This window comes from Neomonachus schauinslandi, chromosome X (genome assembly GCF_002201575.2).
Source record: "Neomonachus schauinslandi chromosome X, ASM220157v2, whole genome shotgun sequence".
Taxonomy (NCBI): Eukaryota; Metazoa; Chordata; class Mammalia; order Carnivora; family Phocidae; genus Neomonachus; species Neomonachus schauinslandi.
The window spans coordinates 109143265-109160961 of NC_058419.1; the positions used below are offsets into that span (position 1 = coordinate 109143265).

General features: G+C 37.8%; 1 protein-coding gene across 4 annotated transcripts in view; it reads right to left on the minus strand.

Moving 5' to 3' along the window:
* The window catches only part of CNKSR2 (connector enhancer of kinase suppressor of Ras 2), a 273654-nt gene that overhangs the window by 42172 nt on the left and 213785 nt on the right, over positions 1-17697 (minus strand). For all 4 annotated transcript variants that reach the window (XM_021682287.1, XM_021682283.1, XM_021682276.1 and 1 more), the window contains 4 exons: positions 16302-16375; positions 15943-16014; positions 8537-8604; positions 1731-1831 (listed from right to left, as the gene is read on the minus strand). In XM_021682287.1, the coding sequence (XP_021537962.1) occupies positions 1731-1831; positions 8537-8604; positions 15943-16014; positions 16302-16375 (315 nt within the window). The remainder of the gene's footprint in view (positions 1-1730; positions 1832-8536; positions 8605-15942; positions 16015-16301; positions 16376-17697) is intronic.

The window sequence follows — 17697 nt, forward strand, 5'->3', positions numbered from 1 at the left end:
GATACTTTTATTCCCTGAATTTCAAGTTTGGGAATATATAGCATAGCACAAAGCACAACCAAGAAAAAGGACTGACATCAAGTGAATGCTGTAAAGGACTTGCAGGCGCCCCCGCTGGGGACAAGGCTTACTCCAGCTCCGGGGGCTAACAGATAAGCCTGGGCCCCTTTCTGGCAGGAGGAGCCAGATTTATCAAATGTGATCCTGGCAAATGGGGCTGCAGCTGTGGTCAGGCCAAGCCCAGCTGAGGCGAAAGCACATACAGCCCCTCTGGCTAAAGGAGGAGAAGTTAACTGGCATCTTCTGGGGGCAGTTTATCTTCCCACACGTTAATAACATATAAAGTTTCCTTCTTGAAATCCCCACGCTGCTGTGATTAAGGAGCTGTCCCCTGAAGCTGCAGCTTCCCTTTCTTCCTCTTTTAGAAATATTTTAAAGCAATTATTCAGGCCCTGATGTTTTAGGGAAAGAGGGAAAATATGATATAAACTATATCTTGTCACTGACTTCATGATTTCATTTCTATCGCTCCTCCTTGCATTCTGTTGCACTCAGTAAACTGCAGCATTTATTAAAGAAATGTGCATATATAGAGGAACAATTCTTAGGTAATAGACACTGTCATCAAGCGTGGTTATTAAAAATGTGGCTTCCCTTTTAGTTATTGGCCAAAAGTGCCCATGTATTTATTTCAGAAATATTTATTAAGCACTTAATAAATAAGTGCCAGTGCTGTGTTAGGCCATGGGGATGTGTAGATCCATCCAACAGGGCCCCTGTTTGCAAAAGTCCATAGTCTAGTCCATTGAGCTGTTTGTAGTCCCAGATATGCTGATTTAATGCCTGCATCTGCACTTCTAAAATGTTCCAGAGGTGATTCTTATGCATAGCCAAGGTTGAGAAGTGTCCTCAAATTATATCAACATCTTGTGTAGTGCCTTTCTTATTTAAAATCTTCTAGAGTAATATGGAGGTGCAATTAGGTTGGCTGCTCTTGTCACCTAAATTCAGCTTCCATTTCCTATGTGGACGACTCAGTCCCAGGACAGGCAGAATTGACTCTTAAGATGCCGTAAGCATGCAATATATAGTTGAAACTGGGACACTACTGAGATGCTCTTAATAATTCTGATGGGAAACGGACATAAATTGGGATAGTCCCAAGAAAACCAGGACAGTTGTTTTATCCCATTAAAAGATTAAAGTACAGTGTATACACAGAATAATTTACACACGTTTAAGAAGTCTGGAGTACCATATAAACACATACATTAAACCAGACCCCATGACTGTCTAAAAAGCTGTATGTCAAAACATGTGTTCAATACAGATATAATATTAATTTTTATGAGTTGTTTCTGAAGGACACAGGAATGAACTTTATTAGTGTGGAAATACATAAGGTCCATTTATATATCTTTTTCTAAGAAACCTTTTTTTCTTGCTGATATTTCCATGAAGGCTACTCTGACACAAACAGGATTTTTTTAAAATAAACCTGGGCAGATTTTTATTACGCCTGGAATCTGTGGTGACTGTTTCTCCTGATTAAACAGTCTTTGCATACTTAAAATTTTTTTCCCCTTATTGCTTTTAGACTCCCTATTTTCCTTCCTCTTAGGAATCCTGAGGTCTGACATGCAATTCACTACATAGTTGTTTTTAACGAACGAAGGGATATCACTGAAGAATCTGATGCCAAATTACGTACATGCCTGTTGGCAACTTACAGAGGGAGGCCGTGGGTATGTATCGTAGGGCGGTGGAGGGCTGTCCTGTTTGGGTGTTGATGGAGTATCTGCTTCTTCCTTGTCACTCTCACTCCAGTAATCTGTAAATTCACACACATAGATACAATAACATTCTATTAAATGTTTCTAGCCATATTTTCAGGAACATAAACTACCAGCTAACACAAGGAAATTTAAATTCCACTCCTACACCCTGCTCCCCAGCACCTCCTACTCCAAGCCCCAGCACCTCCTACTCCTACTTATTTTCGGCTGGGTTTTGAGGAAGAAGGAAGAGTACAATCACCTAATTCCAACCTTTAAAGCAAGCAATTATACATAGCTACAATGTTAAGGAGTTAAGAAAAAGACACTGCATAAGCCAAATCGGGTTTAGGGTGCTTTAGATTCCAGGCCAAATTATACTGAACCTTTAATTAATGAATGATATCACATGATGCCTCTGAAAGGTGTATCATTTTACCCTAAAGATGAACACTCAAAGAAAAGCTATAAACACACACACACACACTGCTGTAGATCTCTACAGATATAAACAGCTCTAAAAATAACGTTCTCAATTCTTTTTTCTGGCTTCAATTCACTGGTTATCTAACAATCGCTGTTTCCAGAGTCATGCTGACATGAATCTCTATAACACCATACTCCCACCTCTACTTGGAAACACATGGCAAATCCTGATTCTTGCCAAATGCAAAAGGGCAAATTTGCTGATGTGGGCCGCAAGTTCCAAACTTCCAGAACTACTTAAAAGGGTAGAAAATGTAAGCCACTAGATTTGGCAGACCTCAGGCAAGAGGGAAGGGAAAAAACTGAGAGATAAATCAGTTGAGTAAGTGAAATACAGCACAAAGGCCAATAATCAGAACCTGTTCCACTAATATCTTCACCACTCTTAACGCTGGGTTAATTCTTTACAAGATTTACAAAGAAAAACCTACAAGTATTACCCATATGAATCTCAGATGGTAAAGGAAGTGAAAAAGTATTAAGACATATGTTCCTTATTCTTATGAAAATCCAAATCACAAAAGAACCATCATAAGGCCTAAATGATACTGAGATTTAGGTGAAAAATCATGGCACATATTTTTACAGGAACCCCTCTCCACCCAGAAATTCCTGTACTGTAATATTTATATAAATTTTCCTTGCTATACTTATTAATAAATATAGCTAATATTAAGTACTTACTATATATGCTGAATAGAAAGTAGTAGAGCTGGGATTTGAACTAAGAAATCACCTTGCCCTAAACGTTGAAGGGACTCTTTTGTATGACATAGTGGGAGAATTTAATTTGACATATATTCACGATGCTTTTTAAAAAATTTTTTTAAAGATTTTTATTTATTTGTCAGAGAGAGAGAGATTGAGTGCGCACAAGCAGGGGAAGTGGTAGGCAGAGGGAGAGGGAGAAGCAGGCTCCCTGCCGAGGCTCAATCCCAGAACACTGGGATCATGACCTGAGCTGAAGTCAAACACTTAACTGACTGAGCCACCCAGGCATCCCTATACATGATGCTTTAAGCCCCCCTCCTCCCGCTGCTCTATTACTCGGGCTAACATGAACAGCAATTCTTTAGCAAAGGAGATTATTATATTCAGGTCTCAAAATACAAAAACTTTGAAAATGCTATTCCTACTTTAATTATTCCCTCTGACTAAAAGATAAGCAGAAACTAGTTGATCTAAACTTGTGTCTGGTAATTTACAATGGACCATGCTGGTGACAGCCAGTATACTAAGTTTCCCCTCAAATATGAATTGATGTAGTTGCCGAGAGATGTACCCAACAAACAATGGTGGAAAAAGCATGAACTATATAGTTGGGCAGATGTAGGTTCAATTCTTGGCTGTACTGTTTACCATCTCTGTGCTCTTGTGATGGTTACTAAACCTGAGTCTCTTTGAACATCTGTAAAAGGGGGCTAATGATAACCACCTTTCAGAGTTGTGTGTGTGTGTGTGTGTGTGTGTGTGTGTACTAAATAAGGTAATATATATTCAAGTGCTTCGCACCTTGACAGCACTCAATAAATATTAGGACCCCTGATCTTCTTGGGTGGATTTGTAGGTAGCATGCTAGGACAGTCTGACCCAGATCACACAGGAGATAGATGCCTTGTGTTTATCTTCTTGGACATTTTTTTTTCTTGTAGCAAGTTGCAGCAATGAAAAGTGAATTCTGAAGTTCTGGGATCTGGGTTAGGTAGTTCTGTGGGAGCTTGAAATACTACAGGGAAGTCACTGCTGGAGGTGAAGGGGTCAGCAACCCCCATCCCACCCCCAAGCAGTGGTTTACTAAGATCACTTTGTTTTTACCCTTTCCACTATTTCATGAAACTGTGGCACCTGTGTTGAGTTTCTCCTTGACCTTTGCACTGATACCTTGGGGGGTCTCAAAGAATTAGTACCTCAAGTGGTCCTTATCAGCATGTTGAGAAGGAGAGGATTGCCATTTTATACAATTCTCTATAGCTATCACTACAAGTGATAGATGCGGGAGATTCTCTCTCTCCTTTTCCCCCTCAGCTGAATTAGAAGAATTCTAGTCCACTGTTTGATGTAATTCTTGGTTTACTAAAAAGTACCATCAATCTATAGCTTTCTTGGGTTGCTAAAGAAAAGACTGAAATCCCACCTTGTAAGTTAGTTTCATTTTTCACAGTAACTTGTGTGTCTTTGAGAGAGCAATGCCAGAGAGGAACCTACACAGAAAATTCAATCATGGTTTATTTAGGGTTTGTGTGGAAAATCACAGGCACACCGTTTGCTCAGAGGCTGAAACCAGTTTGATTTGCATTCTAAGAGCAAATTATTTTTTTTAGCTTTCTATTTAGCACAAAATAAATGGGAACTCTTAATGTCTCTTGTAGTGGTATTCAATTTTATAAGTAACTAATCATGAATAAACAGTGCTGTCAATAGAACAGGAACATTTTCACTCTACTTCTCATGTTGATATAAAAGGAAAATTTGAAAAAAAGAATGACTTTTTCATCTAACACTACCAAAAAATATATTTCATTCATTTTTATGTGATTAAAGCTTTAGAAAGACCTTATGTATGACAGAAAATAATGTGTCATGAATGTCTGACTTGAAGGTGGAAAAATATAGAAAAATGATTAGCAGACAATTAGCCAGATTGTGATCTTGATAATTTAGTATAACCCTGTTTTCTTTAAGTACAACAATAAATAATGAAAGAGAAGCCCACATCCTTTACACTTCTGTAGCTACAGACAGCAATTCACTAAACTTTTTTTTTTTTAAAGATTTTATTTATTTATTTGAGAGAGAGAGAATGAGAGACAGAGAGCACGAGAGGGCAGAGGGCAGAGGGAGAAGCAGACCCCCTGCTGAGCAGGGAGCCCGATGCGGGACTCGATCCCGGGACTCCAGGATCATGACCTGAGCCGAAGGCAGTCGCTTAACCAACTGAGCCACCCAGGCACCCAATTCACTAAACTTTTATTTAAATCAATGCAAGAGTCACTTCTAAGCTGCACTGGCTACTTAAATAAAAAGTGCTTGGCAGTTGTTACTCCTTTACATGTTTGTGAATGTTTCCCAACCCTCAAAGAGCTATATTTTGTATGAAGTTTAACTTCAGTACTGAGAACGGTTCTCAGGAGATGTCAAAGAACTGTACAGAAGTGTGGAGTAGATACATGGATCCAGTTGCTTTCTCTACAGAATGTACCATGAGACCTAACTGTGCAGAAGGTAGGAAGTGTTGTATGTTTCTGACCGAGGTCAGAGTGCCTGAGGAATATATACTCTATGTGGAAATCCAAATTACTTCAGAGATTCTGGCTGCAATGTGCTAGCAAGAGAGAGGTGAATTATTAACTATTAGCTTCTGCCAATGAATGCCTACCACTCCAGAAGGCACTAAAATATATACTCACATGACCAGGGCAGCATGAATCCATGGACTGAATACTTATTGGAACCTGCATGTGCAATATAACTTACCAGTTCTTTAATCCACAATGAAATTCGACTATATAATACCACGTACAAAGAAAATTCACTAAAATCAAGACCATGCTAAGCTTCAAAGTGATAAAATACAAGAGTTGAGCCTGAAAGTCCAAGATTCCTTATTCATGTACATTACATTTTTTTTCAAAGATTCATTTTTTTCTATCCGTACATTGCTCACTTTTAATTCTTGCATCTTAAAAGAATCAGAAACAAATCTGTATGCACCTATAAAGAACTCTTTTATGACTTTAAAAAAATGTGAAAAGGAAGGCTAGTATTTTTTTTAGTACTCTTAACACAATTTTAGGCCTATAAGTTAAGTTGAAGTATGAAAGGTTTATTCCTTTAAAAAACTTTTTTTTTTTTAAAGATTTTATTTATTTATTTGAGAGAGAGAGAATAAGAGACAGCATGAGACGGAGGAGGGTCAGAGGGAGAAGCAGACTCCCCGCCGAGCAGGGAGCCTGATGCGGGACTTGATCCCGGGACTCCAGGATCATGACCTGAGCCGAAGGCAGTCGCTTAACCAACTGAGCCACCCAGGCGCCCCCCTTTAAAAAACTTTTAACAATGAAAAAATGTGGCTTGAAACTGGCCTGACATTTCCTAGTCCTGGCTGGGATTTGCCTGTGCACACTGATTTGATGGAGATTGCTTCCACGTTATTTGTGGAAGTATCCATGCTGCTTCCACTCTCAGGAATGCTTTATTTCGTTACTTCCTTAACTCTACTTCCTTCTCATCCTGTGAGAACGAGTTCAAATAATGGAGTCGACATAGTCTTTTCCCATTCCCCTCCTGGAAGCAATCTCTCCAGCCGAATTTCCACAGAACTTGATTTGTACTTTCTTACATTTCATTTTCTGTATTATATTAAGAGTACCCTTTCTACTAGAATTCAGTGTAATTTCAGGCAGAATGGGTGCCTATTTTACCTTAATTTAATCAGAGTGCCAGTTGAAGGCATTACACAGAAAAGCTTCATATTGAATAAAATATCTTCTCTTCCCCTCTTCTGCTGACTTTATATCAGGCTCACGATCACTTCCTCTAGCAAGTTATTTCCTCATTAATCCTGCCTCCTTCCCAGGTTTTTTTTTTTTTTTTTTTAATTTTGCATCCACTTAGCAAATTTTTCGTCAGTTGCACGTTGTGCAATCATTAGGACTCATTTACTTTATGTTGCTTGTTCGTTTTTCTTTTTTTGTTTTTGTTTTTCTCAAGCAATTTCAAGGGTGTATCTTCGAGATCCTCAACAAGATGATATATTCCTATTGGCAGGAACCATGTTTTGCTATTTCTTTGAAATCTTCCTGCCCTAACTCCTCACCCTTCAGTGCTCTACCCATTCTCATTCCCTCACCCAATGGCTCTAAACCAGGGGTTGGTAAACTAAGGCCTGCAGGCCAAATGAGGCTCTCTGCCTGTTTTTACATGGCCTGTGGATCAAGAATGGTGTTTAGATTTTTAAATGGTTAAGAAATCAAAGGGGGGCGCCTGGGTGGCTCAGTTGGTTAAGCGACTGCCTTCGGCTCAGGTCATGATCCTGGAGTCCCTGGATCGAGTCCCGCATCGGGCTCCCTGCTCGGCAGGGAGTCTGCTTCGTCCTCTGACCCTATCCCCTCATGTGTTCTCTCTCTCTCATTCTCTCTCTCTCAAATAAATAAAATCTTTAAAAAAAAAAAAAAAAGAAATCAAAGGAAGAATATTTTTTGAAATGTAAAAAATGATATGAAATTTAATCTCAGTGTCCATAAATAAAGCTTTATTAGAGCCCAGACACATCCCTCATGTGTGTACAGCTGCTTTCATACTGTAATGGCCGACTTTGACCAGTTTAGACAGAAATCTTACGGGCTTGCAAAGCCTAAAACATTAACTACTTGGCTCTTCACAGAAAGTTTGCCAACCCCTGCCCTAAACATTTGCTGACAGATTGGTTTTGTGATCTGGTTATCTTCTTTAGAACTCTCTAACCTTTAGCTTTTAGATGTTTAAAAAAGTTTTGGCTGAGGTTTTACTCTGAGAGGAAACAGAAGGTTTTTAGAATCTCCACATAAACAAATAGGCTATGCCCACCGGAGACACAACTAGAAATATGTTTGTATATATATCAACCTGTAGAATTTCTCTGATTTGGGTCTCTTTTGAGACTTCCAACACCTGTTGATGCTTCCAAGGGATGTACAATAAACACTTTTTGGAAATGTAAAGCAACTTCGGAATGGTGACTACGACTTTCAGTAAAATTTTAATTTTGCATAATGACATTGTCTTTTGTAAATCTGAGGTCAATACCGAGGCAAGTTCCATAAGATCACAGAGTAACAGATGAACAGAACCGAAGAACATAACCAACTGAGATAATTTATGGAAGAAGGGGTCATCCATCTGAGCTCTTTGCATAAAAGTCCATTAAAATGTCTATGAAACTGCTAAACAGAAAAACACAATGCACCAATAAGGACCTGAACTTTGGCCAATATTTAGGTTCAATTACAGACTTTTTCAGATTTTTTTCCTCCTTTGAAAAAAAGACTGAGAGAGACAGCAACGAACTCCACACTAGGTGCTCCAAAAATTTCAGAGTTTATTCCCCATCTGTTTAGTTTACTAGACCTTACCTATAAGATGCTATGGTTTGGATTCAAAGTGCCCAGAAGAGAAATAACCATAGGCTGGTGACTGCATGTTCATTCAAATGATAGTAGTGAATCACTGTATAGGATAACAACAAAACAAAACAAAACAAAAACCCCATGACTCTAAAAAAAAAAATATTCCTTTACCTTGTTCTTGCTTAATCCTCTCTCTTTCTGCATATCCCGCAGTCAGCATATTGATTCTGTTAAGCCACCTGTAAAAAACAAATGTTAAAATCAGTAATATTGCAACTTAATTTTTTTATATTTTACTTCTTAAACATATTTATTTTAAGAATAAAGACGATGTGGCATATATACAATGGAATATTGCTCAGCCATCAAAAAGAATGAAATCTTGCCATTTGCAACGACATGGATGGAGCTAGAGAGTATTATGCTAAGTGAAATAAGTCAGTCAGAGAAAGACAAATATCATATGATTTCACTCATATGTGGAATTTAAGAAACAAAACAAATGAAGGGAAAAAAAGAGAGAGACAAACCAAGGAACAGACCCCTAACTCTAGAAAACAATCTGATGGTAACCAGAGTGGAGGTACGTGAGGGGGGGGTGGCTGGTGAATGGGATTAAGGGTGCACTTGTCATGATGACCACTGAGTAATGTAAAGAATTGCTGAATCAGTACACTGTATACCTGAAACTAATAAGACGGTGTATTAACTAAACAGGAATTAAAATAAGAAACATTATTATTATTATTTTTAGAGAGGGAAGGGGTAGGGGCAGAGGGAGGAGAGAGAGAATCTTAAGCAGACTTCAAGCCCAGCATGGAGCCCAATGCGGGGCTCGATCTCACAACCCTGAGGATCATGACCTGAGCCGAAACCAAGAGTTGGACGACTAACTGAGCCAGCCAGGAGCCCCAAAATTACAAAACTTAATAAAAATATTTATTTTAAGATGTTTAAGAATATATGAGATAATTCTACATAAAAGATGTGTTCTTTGCTACTCTTGACACATGGAGTCTTCAATGAGCTCTAATTTGCTGTAGTACAAATTGTTCCCACACTAAAGATGCTATTTTGATAGAAAAGTCTTAGGCAAACCTGTTCATATCTGTAATATAGAGGGTTTTAAGATGATCAGATCCCTATTAATTCTGTTGCTCCCAATTTAGAAGCACTCCAAATATCACTGCTGATTGGGTCTTCAGAGCAAATGCTCTTTTACAGTTACTTAATATCATACAATATATACTGATGAGGGAGAAAGTTATGGACCTTGCCTGTCAAAATAAATTTTACTATGAAATATTAGTTTTGATGAAGGTCATTTAAGTTTAGTGATCCAGGGGGAAACACATGTCAGGAGTACTTTGGAACTTTGTCTCTAAATACAAGGGTATTAGGTTTTCTAAAGACAAAATGAACAAACATAATTTTAACCTCTGTTCAGATCCTGAAAATTTATTTCCATGCACAACAGTAACCTAAAAATAAATCTTTCCTCTCTCAGTAGTGCTGCTATTGCCAGTGTAGGGGCCTGCATTGTTTCAATTTCCATCTTTTGTCCCACCAGATCTCTCCCTGTGTTCATTATTTCAGCTTACACTGCGTCAGATTATCAAATCATAAAATCTTTAAATTAACCTGACACTTTCCCATTGGTCCATTCTGAGCTATGATCCATATACTTTCCCAACTCAGAAATTAAGGAAGAACCCCCCCCTTCCAAACTACCATAAATTTGGAAACCATAGTATAGTTAACATCATTAAACTGAGGAATAATCTGAGCAAGATATATTTTTAAGAAAAAATTGTGTTTGAGAAATTTTTCTCCCAAGAGTTTATCTCCTGTGTCAGATGGAAGACGATGTGATTTGAAGTGAGTCATGTATTACAGCACTTATGTCCAGTGGTATTCACTGTGCAGCAGATTCTTAGAATATCTTGAAAAGGGAGGAAATATGTGTCTCTCACTGACAAAATCACATCCATGGAAATTTATGCTTTAATTTTAAGAATAAGTCACCTAAAGCTCAACTTTATTTTGATAATTACAATGTAATTATCACCTCAAGTATTTTTGGGAAGTGAAGAAGGGACTGGAACAGAAAGGGAATAAAATAAAGATTGATCAAATAAATTCAGTAGCATAGAGTACACTCACACACTCCAAAAAATTACAAATGATAAGAAGTCAACTTCATGATAAATAACCCTTAAAAAGGACTCTAATCACTAGTAAAAGGTCAAAATTAAAATTTAGTCTACAGGTCATTTGTAGTGAGTAAGGGGTTGAATTTGTACTGCAAGACAACTTTTAGCACTCTTGAGAAAGACTTGTCTGGTGCTTTTTGGGTGAAAATGATGATAATAGCACTATAGGAACATGTATTATTAGATTTTAATCTAGTACCTCATACTGACTATTTTAAAAAACATCAGTGAAATTTCATTTTGTCAGGAGTTTAAAGAACAATGAGGTCTTTATGAGATGAATCAGAAAACTAAAAAGAGGCTTCCTTGATTGTTCAGTTCAACAAATTTACTAAGTGCCTGCTATATGCTGAACAATGAGCTATGTTTTGGGGGCACAAAAATGAATAAGACATAATTCCTGCCTTCAGTGAGTTCCAGAATTGCTAAATGTCACAAGACAATTGAAAATTCGACTACTTTTAGGAAGAAAAATTCTGTTCATGATAAAAACTCTTTAGAAAGCGTGTGGCTTACTCAGGCCAGTGTGTGCACGCACAAAAGGCTGAACACCACACTGCTGTTGGTGCTGTCTTGGATAAACTTGTCCTTAAGACCGCAGCTTGAAGAGGCTGACCTATATACTTGTTGCAGTATAATTTGGTATTTATAGGCCATTATAAACAGCAGATATATATGCAGTAACGGAGTCAAGAAATATTTAATGAGAACCTATGTCTGCAAGGTCCTGTTCCAAGCACCAAGGACGTAGAGAGAAACAAAACCAAGCATCTGCCTTCACAGAGCCTACATCTTAGTGAAGGCAACAGACAATAAATAGGGATACAAATAAACATATGTCAAGTTATTATCAAGTGCCATTTACAAAAATAGCTAGGTGAAAAATTAGAAAGTCAAAGGTGCTAGGAATGGGGGGAGGCTATTTTAAGAAAAACCGGTTAGGGATACAAGCATTGAATTTAATGATGGGGAAGTGCTTTAATATTAGGTCTACATTCAGCACCTTACTGTACCACTCATTTTTTTTTTAAGATTTTATTTATTTGACAGAGAGAGACAGTGAGAGCAGGAACACAAGCAGGGGGAGTGGGAGAGGGAGAAGCAGGCTTCCCACCAAGCAGGGAGCCCGATGCAGGGCTCGATCCCAGGACCCCAGGATCATGACCTGAGCCAAAGGCAGACGCTTAACGACTGAGCCACCCAGGCGCCCCAACACTAATGTTTTAAAACAAGATAATATAGGTATGAGGATATTGAGCCTAAAGGAAACATTCCCATGAAGTTGTCAAGTGTTCAGAGAATAATGTATTGAGAAGGAAAAAAATGAGTAAGAACTATGGGAGTAATGTACAAAAAGTAATTACCAAAGAGAAATGGGTGAATCCTCACAATTGTAAGGACATATGTGCTGACATGATAAGGAATATACAGGCCAAATGAATTCAGTAAATAAGTTTCAGAATACTTGAGAAACACGATATTTTGTTTTCTTCCCACAGATTTCACAAAGACTGGCAATTTTTTTTTCATGTTTCAGTGCTCATTTCTGAGGAGGAAACAGATGGATGGTGGTGGGGGCCTCAAAAAGTGTTTTTGCAAATTACCTCACAATCAAACTTATAGCTGCTCAGAAAATAGAAGGTGAGATTTTAATATTCCATGTGTATATATATGTATATATACATACATTTGGGTATGTGTATATGTATGTATAGATGGGTATATGTAAATTTGGGTATATGTATGAGTGTGTGTTTCTCGGTATACACACATGCAGATATTTTATACAAGAAAATTAAATTTAAGGAGTGCTTTTTCATTTCAATTACTAGGTCCTGTCAAAACTCACACTATATTTTTAAAATACATATGCTAGTGCTTTGGAAATTAAGAAATAACCAGATAAAGCTTATATTTATATTATAATTAGCATAACTATGATATTATAAATATAAAATCTCTTGAAGACTTAGGTACATTCCTTTAAAAGATTATATATGGAATGAACCAACACCCAGATTATCTTGCTGTTATGTAACGATCAGGCTACTGAACAAAATTGTTGGGGGGCATCTCTCCCACCACTAATCCTCTGTTTATTTCCAGCACTGGCACTCCTCCTATTAACAAGTAATTTCTAAAAATTTGCCTATTCAAATTACACATTGGGAATATGATTATAAAAAAAGAAAAAGCAATAAAAGTCCATTATACTTAAATTTTTAAAAAGATTCAGTATTTCAGGACAACATAATTCTGAAGGTTATAGCATACCATAACAAGGCTCACATAAAACAGCACTCTTAAATGTATGATGTGGAGATAACATATTTGATCTCATCCATTTTTTTTCCTTTGATTCATCACTTAGAAAAAACAAAATGAAACACATGGATTTGGTTTAGCTTCTTCTATGAGATCCTGAACCAGATACATCCATAGGAGTATTAGGGAAGAATAGTGACATGACACACTTTTGAAGTTATTGCTAACACAAGGCAGGGAGTGGAGACCAGGAATGGTTTTATAGTTCATAAAAAGGCATTTTCTATACCTAAAAAGACCCTGATTAACATGTTCTGTGAGTAATTAAGTTATGCTAATTCTTAGATAGAGGTGATTGTGTTCTAGTGTATCCATCTTGTAAGATGGGATAATGCTCATTTTTACCACTAATTCTGTTTGGTCATGATGTAAACATTTCATATTCATCCCAAGGGCACTGAGTTCAACATGCAATAAAATAGATAGTGAGTAACTAGAACAGTAGAATTATAAAATTATTAAAACACAAAATAGAGCATTACAACCTGCCCCCTCACCCCATGAGCATGTGAATGAACATTTTCATTTTGAGAACAAATTAAGGAGAAAAGGCTCTCCAAATTCTAATTGCCTAGTGTGAAATTTCAAGGATGGTAACATAAATCAAAAGAAGATTATGGGAAGTACAAGAAAGACTCAGTTCCCTTATTTTTTTTAAATTTTTTTTTTAAAGATTTTATTTATTTATTTGAGAGAGAGAATGAGAGAGAGCACATGAGAGGGGGGAGGGTCAGAGGGAGAAGCAGACTCCCTGCTCAGCAGGGAGCCCGATGTGGGACTCGATCCCGGGACTCCAGGATCATGACCTGAGCCGAAGGCAGTCGCCTAACCAACTGAGCCACCCAGGCGCCCGACTCAGTTCTCTTATTAATAATAACATATATTTTTAAAAGATTTTATTTATTTATTTATTTGACAGAGAGAGAGAGGGAACACAAGCTGGGGAGAGGGAGAGGGAGAGGGAGAAGCAGGCTTCCCGCCCAGCAGGGAGCCTGATGCGGGGCTCAATACCAGGACCCTGGGATCATGACCTGAGCCGAAGGCAGACGCTTAGCCCATTGAGCCACCCAGGCATCCCAATAATAACATATTTTATCAAGTGTTTTGAACACTTGTTTGCCATTTCCTTGTATTCATTTCCTTGCTTTGGACAAACCGTGCCTTTACTCCCACGTGTCAAAAAACCAAGATTATCTATAAAAGCATATCAAGTGTTCATTTAGTGTGCTCAAGCACATTTATAAAGTTGCACCATTTTGTGCCTAAAAATATCTGGATACTGGGGCGCCTGGGTGGCTCAGTCAGTTAAGTGTCCGAGTGTTGGTTTCAGCTCAGGTCATGATCTCAGAGTGGTGAGACTGAGCCCCGCGTGGTGCTCTGCACTCAGTGCAGAGTCTGCCTCAGACTTTCCCTCTCCCTCTCCCTCTGCACCGCCCCCCCGCCACTCTTGCTCCCTCTGTCTCTCAAATAAATAAATAAATCTTTAAAAAAAAATCTGGATACTAAATTTTTTGGAGACACACAAAGAAAGGTAAATGGGCTAAGAGTCCAAAGTATATAAAAGGAATATATATTGCCAGCAAACACTTAAACAGCACTTACAATTGAACAGGGACTGTTCTAAGCCCTTTATGTGTGCTCATTTGCTCCTCACAATAGTCCCCTGGGTGGAGATGGTTATTATGTCCATCTTTTTCTTTTTTTTTTTTTTTTAAGATTTTATTTATTTATTTGAGAGAGAGAGAGAATGAGAGACAGAGAGCATGAGAGGGAGGAGGGTCAGAGGGAGAAGCAGACTCCCTGCCAAGCAGGGAGCCCGATGAGGGACTCGATCCCAGGACTCCAGGATCATGACCCGAGCCGAAGGCAGTCGCCCAACCAACTGAGCCACCCAGGCGCCCTATGTCCATCTTTTTCAAGAGGCCAATACCTGGCATAAACTGGTCCAGTTCTATAGCCAAGGTCACACAGCTAGTAAGCACGACAGCTGGGATTTGGACAGTCTGGTTCTAAAGTCTATGCTCTTTTTTTTTTTTTTAAGATTTTATTTATTTATTTGACAGAGACAGAGACAGTGAGAGCAGGAACACAGCAGGTGGAGTGGGAGAGGGAGAAGCAGGCTTCCCGCTGAGCAGGGAGCCCGATGTGGGGTTCGATCCCAAGACTCTGGGATCACGACCCGAGCCGAAGGCAGCCGCTTAACGACTGAGCCACACAGGCGCCCCTAAAGTCTATGCTCTTAATCACTACGCTATGCTGCCTCTCCCTAACTGTTGGCAAGTTATATAGGTCATATGCAAGACCTGTGGAAGACCTGTGAAAAGGAAAAATCTGAATCTTAAATCCAGTTTCTCTGAATCTAGAAACGAGAGGGGAAAGGAAGGAAAAGGAAGAAAGCATCAAATTCATAAAAGCTAAAGTGGAAACCTGGAGCAGAATGTTGTAGATGATGGGAATATATATATATATATATATGTATATATATATATATATAATATGTATATGTAAAATATATATATATTTCTCCCTCCCTCCCAGCAGCCCCAAATAACCATGTAGCCATCTAATCATTTGGCAGTATAATCTTTTCCACTGATAGAAGAAAGATGACAAAAAGCAATACTAACTTTGCTTAGAACTGAATAATTGAGATGGATGTTGTGCCATAAATACTCAGCACTTGGAAAAGTTAGTTTTTTGGGGGGTGATTATCTTTTCCCCCAACCTGGAAATAAGTTTGAAGACACATTCTTGAAATGGACTTAAAAAAATTTTTTTTTTACAGTGGATTTTTTTTTTTGGTCTATATATGGATTCAGGCACATTTTTGGTAAACTTGATAAACAGTCAACAAGTTCATTTTGATCTTTAAAATGCTGTTCTCTGAAATTAGCTAAGGCTAGATGCAGCTATGCCTGAGTCCATTTTATTTAAACTGATCGGTCACAGTGACATTATTCTCTAACATTAATGTGGAAAGTTTAGAATTCTAAGCCTAACTGACTTTCTAAGTGCTTTGAAATTTAAGTAACATTTTACCTGTTCATATCATCAAGATGCTCAGCAGCAAAATAAAAGCTTTTGATTTTAGGATGACAGGCTTTGAATGCACTGCAAAAGGAAACAAAGTACACTTATTTTATTTCAAATTGGGAAACAAGTTAGAACCAAATAATTTTTATGGGTAAAATTACCTCAACATCTAACCTGAGTTCATATATATAATGCTTCTGCCATGATGACAGAAATCACTAAAAGATTCAATTTTCTGCCCACAAAACTGCTTTCTTATTATCTCAATTTGAAAGCATTAGACAAGCAACCTATAATTTAAAAGCTAGAAATTAAAAAAAAAAAAACTTCCTTTCGCTCCCTCTCCCCAGATAAAATCAACTTACTATTTCTTGCGGCATTCACTGGCTCTATCAATTTTAAATTCAGGCAGACTGATGAATCCTTCTGCTTTTTCATCCTGAAGAGGCAACAGTCTTATTTAGGGTATTATACACAAAGGGTTGAAGCTGATAATACTATATAACTATGCCTTAAAAATTTATATAATAAATCTTTTCATTTAATTTCTTAAATTTGACATTTTAGAGATTAGAGTTCCACTCTTATTTGTTATATTCCATTAAACTGAAGATATACTTTGAACATTTAGAGTACTACAAATTAAGATATACACAGAAATTTTGAAAACTCCTTATATTAGAATGAAGATAGAAAATTCTTTAAATTGTCAAAGTGAAACATGTTTTATAAGTAATTTTCTCACCAGAATGTACATATACTTCCATAACATATAAAATAGCTTCAGCCCACATTCACCATTCATAATTTTCTATAATTTTTAATGTTCAGATGTAAAATACATTGAAGTTTACTAATTCAATTCCTTTTCTGCCTCCAAAAAAGTCTTTCATCAAACCTGAATTAAATATGCTGTGTGATGAAAAAATGTTCATCATCATTAGCCATCAGGGATATTCAAATCAAAACCATTTTGACATACCACCTTACACCAGTTAGAATGGCAGAAATTGACAAGGCAAGAAACAACAAATGTTGGAGAGGTTGTGGAGAAAGGGGAACCCTCTTACACTGTTGGTGGGAATGCAAGTTGGTACAGCCACTTTGGAAAACAGTGTGGAGGTTCCTCAAAAAATTAAAAATAGAGCTACCCTTTGGCCCAGGAATTGCACTCCTGGGTATTTACTACAAAGACACAGATGTAGTGAAAAGAAGGGCCATATGCACCCCAATGTTCATAGCAGCAATGTCTGCAACAGCCAAACTGTGGAAAGAGCCGAGATGCCCTTCAACAGATGAATGGATAAAGAAGATGTGGTCCATATATACAATGGAATATTACTCAGCCATCAAAAAGGATGAATACCCAACTTTTACATCAACATGGATGGGACTGGAGGAGATTATGCTAAGTGAAATAAGTCAAGCAGAGAAAGTCAATTATCATATGGTTTCACTTATTTGTGGAACATAGGAAATAGCATGGAGGACATTAGGGGAAGGAAGGGAAAAATGAAGGGTGGGAATCGGAGGGAGAGATGAACCATGAGAGAATATGGACTCTGAGAAACAAACTGAGGGTTTCAGAGGGGAGGGGGGTGGGGGGTTGGGCTAGCCCAGTGATGGGTATTAAGGAGGTCACGTACTGCATGGAGCACTGGGTGTTATACGCAAACAATGAATCATGGAACACTACATCAAAAACAAATGATGTAATGTATGGTGATTAACATAATAAAATTAAAAAATAAATATGCTGTG